The 8,457-nt window shown below is 41.5% G+C and overlaps 1 protein-coding gene across 3 annotated transcripts in view; it reads right to left on the bottom strand.

Annotated features, from left to right (window-relative positions):
- Positions 1 to 8,457, bottom strand: part of SLC8A1 (solute carrier family 8 (sodium/calcium exchanger), member 1) — a 414,184-nt gene that overhangs the window by 33,228 nt on the left and 372,499 nt on the right. For all 3 annotated transcript variants that reach the window (XM_006882329.1, XM_006882330.1, XM_006882331.1), the window contains one exon: positions 3,700 to 3,975. In XM_006882329.1, the coding sequence (XP_006882391.1) occupies positions 3,700 to 3,975 (276 nt within the window). The remainder of the gene's footprint in view (positions 1 to 3,699; positions 3,976 to 8,457) is intronic.

Below are 8,457 nucleotides of genomic sequence, written 5' to 3'. Positions count from 1 at the left end.
ATCTCTGTAAATATTCATTAAAACTAATAAAATTTAATAATAATAATAATAAAAAGAAAACCTGTTCTTCACACAGGTGGCTGTGGAGAAATGTGCTTTAGGACAAACACAGGTCCCAAAGCACACCTAAAGGACTTTGTGAGATAAAGACTCAGCTGTCATCACTTGTAAAGATGTCAGTCTAGAAAATCTTATGGGGTAGGGGCAGTTTCCTCTCTCACAGGACTGTTAGGAATGATAGTAGACTCTTGCTGCTGTTTTGTAACATCAAGTCAGAACCAATCCACAGCTGACCCTCTAGCCAGTTCTCAGGGGCAATAAATCACACAAGAGGAGATTTTCAACCTTCCGTGGAGCAGCTGGTAGATTTGAATCGTGTGCCTTTGGGATTGTAGTGCAGCTTTTTACCACTAGGACACCAACACATCTGTCATTCATAAGTCTGAAGTGGACTGAAGGATTTATTGTCTTTCTGGCAATAGATAAAGGGGAATATGTGATACTGAATGGTGGGAGGACTAAGCTATCTTTTTCATAGATTTTGAAAAAAACAGGATAAAATACTTTTAATGAGATATGTGTTGTTGTTGTTGATTGCCTTCAAGTTGAGCATGACTAATAGCGTCCCTATGAATAAAAGGCCTGAATCCCCTCTCTAACTATTGACATTTATCAAGGTTCATAGAGTTTCCAGAAGCATGAGACATATAATCTTGCACAAGTCAGGGAGACAGTCAGGGAAAGCCTCAATGCTTGCTTAATCATCAGAGTCTCATCTAGAAAAAGGCTGTAGTACATCAGACAACAGATGGGGGCTTTCTTGACAAAAATGCCAAGAAATTAGCCTCAAGGAAAATCTGGGCCCCAGGCCCAGCACCCAAGAATGGAGGATGAACATCAATAGACTAGTTTTGTGTGTTTTCTGCAGTCTGCCTGAAGCACTGGGCTTTAAAATCTGGGAACAACAGCTTCATTCTTTTTTAGTTTATATCTTGAGGAATCGGTTATATGATAAGGTACTTCTCTGAATCAGGAGAATTGGAGAATAAAGTAATATACATGTGTATGTGTTCATTCAACATCTTGTTCAATTTGCACAGCTCTTTTTTTTTTGTAAGGAAAATGTCTGATTATACAGATATGATTACCTATGAATACACTGTTCAGGGACCATGGTGCACAGTTAATATTGTAGCAAATGACGGGAATTCTCCCAATAACAGAGCAAAGAAACTCATCTCCCAATGGGGAGGCTTTATGGCAGCCCAGAGAAACCATTTTGACAATTAATCATTGCATAGTATTCTCTCTAAACATGTTACCTTAGCTTTTGGCATTTCTACCCGAGTGTTGAGCTATATGTAACCAGCAGAATAAGAAAATCTCTGAATGCTAAAGCTTATTGTAATCTACAACTCATTTTATGCAAATCAATCAATCCTATGACCGGTACATTTTAAAAAAGTGTTCATTAATTCAAGAGATAACAAAAGCCCTATTAGAAGATGACTAGTATATAGAAAAAGGGGTCCGTTTTGAGTTCTGGAAATGAAGAAATGGCACAATGATTTGATGAACACCTCTTTTATCCTTTTTCGAAAATAAGGAGTTTAAAAAAGGATGAACTGACGACTTCTAGAAGGACAGGCCAATTTTGAATGACTCTCTTGGGAGACCTAATTTTGTCTTTATTATCATAATTTGAACATATCCTCCTCCAGGGTTAAATTCATGGCCAACTCGTGTGCTAAGCTGGGCATCATTTAATGCAGTGACATAAGCCTTAGGGAAAGTGGACCTCATGACATATTTTCCCATAATAAACTCAAATGAAAGCAGTGAACTTGTTGGCTTGCTTCTATGGCTGGAGGCATAGTTTCTAAATAAAGCAATTTCAAGATGATTATATTTTAAGAGTTTATCCATAATTAATAAATTTCTAGAAAAAAATTAAATACTAATACCTAGATGTGGAACTGCTGGGATGCTATGATTGAGAAGAACTCTGTTCATCTCTAAGGGCCAATGGTTATTGAGAAAGCTTTGAATATCCCAGCTCAATGAGGCGTGAGCAAGATTGCTCCTGAAGCCCCTGACTCCCCTATTAACTCAGCTGGGCACCGAAATAAACATGGCAACTCGGGCCAGGGAGTCGATATAGAATACAGAAAAAATTCTGATGTTTGCTGGGCTCATTACATGAGCTGCAAACACACATTTCTGAACCTATGATAATTCCATAGATTGACAAGGTCTCAGGCATTTATTTTGTTTCTTAAACAAGATGCAGGGGAAAATCTACCTGCCACCAAAATCTGAGCATTATGTGATGTTTAGGTGGTTGATACCTTTCTCAGAAACCTGAGTGAATATGAGCTATAATTAGTCATAGCTGGAGGAAAAACCCACAGAGATGTCCATGAAACATACATCATACGTGCTACCTACACATTTTTATCAGGACTATTTTCCTTTGTTCTGATCATTGAACATTTCTTTTTATTCACACCCATTAATATTTGTGTCAGGAGGCTATTGTGTCAGGTCTCCAGTAAGGATGTTGTCCTAGTTTCCCAACAATTACAGAGTTTGATGGAAACCACTAATACCATAACTATATATTTAGAGATCAGAGAGATTGTCCTTGAAGACGATTCCGTAATTCCCCCTTCCCTTTTTCGTCTTTCCCCCTTTCATAAAAGCGCTAGTTGTAATGTGAGGCTGATGAGTCAATCCAGTCATCACACCAACCTGTTGGAGGCTTCATGTATGTACTTAAGAACCTCTAGGAAAGTGTACCTGCCTGTAGGTATGATGATACTGCCTAGAGTACTAACCTCAGTGATAGTAGTCAGCCTACTTCGCTGCCACAGCCCAAGGAATGATGGGAAAGGAAGGATTAAGAAAGCATTTGATTACATGATGCCACTGTTGTAGAATGGGACTAACCTCAGGGTTGGGGAGAGACTGAGTAACATGTGTTCAAGAATGTATACCGCACTGAAACAGAGGAGGGAGAAAACTGTTTAAAAGAGATATATAACTAGGTATTTCTGTCATCACAGGAGTCTAGAGCGAGGGCTACATGGTGGAGGGGACCTGGGGGAGGGTTTGTAAAACAATGAAAGAATCTTTTCTTTTACTTTTCCATAATTTTTGACTCATGTACTTATAACTTGTTAGTCAAATTTGTGTCTTCTAGGTTGCAACACCCCCATGATACATCTTCAAGGATATGAACATGTATGGCCAAGCACAATCAATAAGAGTGCATCTAAATTCCAAAATCAATCTCCATAATAGTCTATGTGTTTCCTACTGCCAAAGGGGCCCTTTAGAGTAGTGAGAGAAGATCTTCACCCTGAAACCCACAGCGTCCCTTTTCAGCAGGAAGTAGCTAATACACCATCCCCTTTTCCTTATGAATCAGGGTGAAGTCTCTCTCAGGGAGGAGTGATAGGGAATGGCAAAGGACACATTGACAAAGGAGATTAATCAGAACTGGCTTTGACAAGCACTGTGGCATTTGGACAAGAACAAACTGGGAGGAGGGTAGAGAGAATGGTGCAGCGGTGAATGAATGGAAACCCAAAATCTCTGTACATGTTTATGAAAATTAATAAAATATAATTATAGAAAGAAAAAAAAAAGAAAGCATTTGACCTGCATAGGGGAACTGCATAGAGACATATTCTTTACCTGGCACTGATGTTCCAAGTGCAACAAACACCACAGCGGTCACAGAATCTTTCAGGCCGATGGTGCAGCCAAAGTGGGAAGCCAGGTCTCCAATGAAAGCGGTCAGCAGGCCAATCATGAGGATGGAAACAATGAAACATGCCCAGCCATTCCAGTATTCTGTCGGCGGCACGAAGGCAAAGAGGACCTTCCAGAAGACAGTGAGGAAGTGCATCACATAATCAAAGCAGGAGGGCAGCTTCTCCTCCCCGCATTCATCGTCATCATCATCTTCCCCTGGAGAAAAAAGCATCAAAGTACATTTCACCACAGCTCATCTTATCAGGGCTTATGCTCTCCCAACTCCTCCTGCCAAGACTCACTGAGGTTTCAAAGGCCAGATTCTTATGCAAAAATCATGGATGGCCACATCACCTCACACGCTTGTACAGTGAATATGCTGCCACTACCTCCCTAATATAGGGTCACCCAGTCCTCCAAGCCAGGATGGCCCTGGGGTTCTCTCCCTCCCCATCCCAAAGTCACTTTCATTTCCTGCTCTCACTACATTGTCAGGTTGGGAAGTCTTCGCTCATGTTCACAGAGACTCCAAAACACCCTCTGTGGCTTTATTGGCAGTAGGGATCTCTCTGTGTGAAGGCAGGAGGACCTGCTGCTGCGGAGAGGGTATACACAGGCCAGGATCTCACTGGGTGTCCTTTTTCCTCTCTGCCCCCGTGTATCCATGAGACGCAGTCAGCCTCAGCTCCCTTTGAGGCTGTGAAAGCAAGGCCTGGTCTTTGCTCTTGATCCGAAATGGTAGCTGTTACCCACGGTCTACTCAAGTATCCCACTTGCCCTCACCTGTGCCTGTCCATGAGTGGGTGTCAAGGAAGTGTAAAGGGCCAGGCAGGTGGTGAGCCAATGTGGGCCCCAGGCACCTGCGTCCTTTGTTTCAGAGTTCCTTTGGACCATGGACCCAGCTATTTCTGTGACCCACTGGGATTGAGAATGAACACTGGGTCCTACCTCTACCTGAACCACAAAGGTGGACAGTCTTCTAGACACCTACTCCTGCTGCCTTGGCCTCAGACCCCATAGATAACTAGAACACTTCAGGAAGAATCCAGTCCCCACCTGATTGCTCTTTCTACTCTGCCTGGCACTCAAGTAGTTCAAAGAAGCTAGATCTTATCTCTCCTTCCTAAGTGGTGAAATAGAACGCAAACTAGGTTGCTATCTCTACACATTCAGAGGAATTTATCAGGGACCTTGGTGTCTGTTATCAGCAGACATAAGTTATTCATTCATGATACAGTCAAACAGCAGGTTTTTTGAAGCTACTGTGGTTTTTGTGTGTGCTATTAAGTCAGAACTGATCGATATAGCTGACCCTCCCAAGAGTTTCCAGAGATAGTAAATTGCATGGAAGAAGATTATCCATCCTTCTCCTATGGAGCAGCTGGTAGATTTGAACCACATGCCTTTGGGTTTACAGCACAGCTTCTTACCACCAGGCCACCAGAGGGCCCTACTACTGTGGTATATAGTTGTTGTTGTTGATTGCCATCGAGTCAAGCGGGCCTCATAGCGACTCTATGGACAAAAGACCTAATGTCTTTCCATAATGATCATCAATTCCAAGTTCATAGAGTTTCCAGAGGCATGTGGTTTAGGAAGTAGATGCCACTCCTGCTATGGTATATAGTTGTTGTTGTTGTTGTTAAGTGCCATCGAGTCGCAGGCGACTCATAGCGACCCTATGAAGGAGAGTCTTAGGTGCTTGGGTGCCTTTCATCCTCTTTCCAGGTTCATAGGGTTTCTGGAGGCAAGCTATTATGGAAGTGTAGTAGTTCCTAAATTACTTGGTATATGAGAAATGTGTGATGAAGAGAGTGTCAATAGGTGATAATCAAGCATAGTCATATATCTGGTGGCCATTTCAGAATTAAACTTTTTCTTAAAGACTTGGTTCACTCCTCCAACTTCATTATTATCATTTACTTCATACTAATGTGGCTGGAAATACGTGGGACTATCAAATCTTGACCAGCATGAAGTAAACTTGTAGGAGCTGGCTCTACGGTAAACCCATCTGATGCAGATTGTTACTGGGAAAGATTCTTACAGGAGCAGAAGACATTTGAGGGGGAAAATGTCTCTCACAAAATATGAAGACAGTAATGTCTATATTTATACCTGTCACCTGCACAGGGAGGGGAGAGGCACAATGTTCTTCAGTGAGCACGGTCAGAATTATTATGCAAATATGCTTGGGGATCTGTAGAGAAAGTAGCCTCACATTCGAGGCTTTGTAAGGTTTTTAATAAACTGGTGGGAGGAAGCTTCTGTCAGATGAACTTACCACCTTTGGAGATCAACTTGGTGAGAAACTTGCAGTCAAGTCACCTAGCTGATTGAAAGCTATGTGACTCAGAATCAAAAACATCGCTAACAGTTTTCCCTCCTTCTCATGAGTGTATGTACTTGTTTCTAAAGTCACTTTTGGACTCTCTGGATGGTGCAAATGTGGACAAATTTGCTGTTAATAGAGAGCTTGGAGATATAAGTATGCCCAGAACTGTTTTAGGAGAAAGAAAACCAGTCATTGAAAATCCTGTGGAGCAGAATTCTACCCTGGCATACTTGGGGTTACCATGAATTAAAGTCTGTTTGAGGCCAACCTGTTTTTATGCTAAAATGTACCTACTTTGGCAGTAGAAGCTGCTTTTTAATGAAACCACGCCATTGGATGTCAACACGACACTGGCCTACATCATGCCGTTTGTGCACTGGGAAAACCATTCATTTCCTGTTTGGTTATCTACCTACACATTTCCCTTCTTTCCCTTTTCTTCCTACTTCTGTTTTACCCTATTTATGAGCTCCATATAGAACTGAATGTGATGCTGCAATTATCAGGGTAGATGAGAGGGAGGGAGGAAGAGATGAGACAGGAGAATCATGCTAATATGCTAATAAGTTCCTTCCCTCCTCTCTCCCTACACCTGTACACATAAAGGGGGTGCATATCCTCAGGATAGCAGCAGGATACACTGGGGTTCAGGAAGAAGCACACTGGAATTCTACATCATCTCTCTCGCATAACTTTGGGTATTTTATAATTTCATAGGGGCTACGATCAAAGCAGTTTGAAAACCACAACATTTTCACCAATCAGTCTTGAAAACACAGACGCTGCTGCCTCTGGGTCTCCACAAAATTACTTAATTTCAGGTAGCTAAGTTTCATATTTTGAACATGAACAAGAAAACAAATAATGAGTTTCTCAGAAGTGACACAAATTGAGAGTAGATATTATATTTGTCTGCAAGATAGAAATAATAACACCTTTCCCATGAGGAATACACAGGGGAACAATTAGATCGTCTCTGAAAAGTATGTGAGGATATTTCAAGGTAATGATTATCATTGTAGTTGTGATCATTTCCCGACTTAGGATTGCTACTGTGTTTCCCCATCATTATTTAATTGTTTAGCTAATACGCTGAGTCCTAAGGTTACATTTTAAAGCTTTTTAAAACAAAATTTAATCTTCTACTGTGGAATTAATTTTAAGACCTGTGCGTGTATGTGTGAGAGAGAGACAATGAGAACATTTCCTTCTTCCTGGAGGCATCCTGAATGACAGAGAATCTTCAATGCTTAAGTCTGGAAGGAAGCCCATCTGCTTCACCATTTTTGAAAGTAGAAGTGACATTGTTATCCCTGGCTTCTTGACACTCTTTGAAAATTATAACGTCCAACTCTGATGCCACTTAAATATTAAAACTGACCACCGACTTCCACGCATGACGTCCAATTACCCCATCATGTGGAGAGACAAAGAAATATTGTGTTCATCCATCACCATCTGGACCGCACTCGAAAGCCTGTTCCTTGGGAAGAGCAGCAGAACACTTAAAATCTGGGAGCATCCTTTATGTGGACACAATGGTGCCAATATCTGTGGGTCCCATAATGTGTGCACCTCAGGGTCACCAGGGTTACATAATTCTTTGTCATTTTTTTCTCTCTTTTAGCAAAGCAACAGCTTTGTGGGTTTGCCTTTACAGGGTCCTGAGTAAATTTCCTCCTATCTCAGGGCCCCTTTTAGCTTTAAGGTTTCCAAAATGGAAAGATGGCCAACAAACTAGTCCATATGCAATGTATCCCTTCCATGACCTTCAAAATGGCCTTTTTAATAGGAGTTGGATTTCCTAAACAACTATGGAAATCGCCAAATTGTGAATATCACAGAAACGGGGGAGTGTTATCACTTTGACTTTTGATGGAACAGTAGCTTGCACTGACCAGCCCTGGAATATGAGAACAAGGGCATCTTCAAAATTACTGATCATAAAAGGCAGTCCCTGAGCTTGACACTTTCGGGTAGCACGCCTTCTGATATAAGGTAGGAGTCCCTAAGGACTCAGACACTAACAACAACAAGCTGCTGGGGTATGGGGGTGGTAGGTATTTGGTTCAAATGACTGCTACAGCCTTCCTGGATAGCCTGAGTTCTGGATCTGTCAGATAAGTTTCCCACCTTCCACATTCAGAGCTATTGTGATGACCAGATGAGGAAATGTTGAAGTCCTCTGTGAAACTGTAAACTCCATGAAAATGAGTGTCCATATTCTATCATTGTTGCTTGTCAGAGGGAGGCAGTATATCAATGCAAGGTAGGCACACTCATTTCACTGAATCTTTCTTCTGTTGAATGAAATGTTATCATTGCAATTTCCCTGAGTTGCTTGATTTTAGTAAAGGAAGAAA

Source organism: Elephantulus edwardii, unplaced genomic scaffold (genome assembly GCF_000299155.1).
Source record: "Elephantulus edwardii isolate Elephantulus edwardi_28Jun2011 unplaced genomic scaffold, EleEdw1.0 scaffold00019, whole genome shotgun sequence".
NCBI classification, from domain to species: Eukaryota; Metazoa; Chordata; class Mammalia; order Macroscelidea; family Macroscelididae; genus Elephantulus; species Elephantulus edwardii.
The sequence above is the reverse complement of the archived record's forward strand: the minus strand, read 5'-3'. Positions and strand labels throughout refer to the sequence as shown.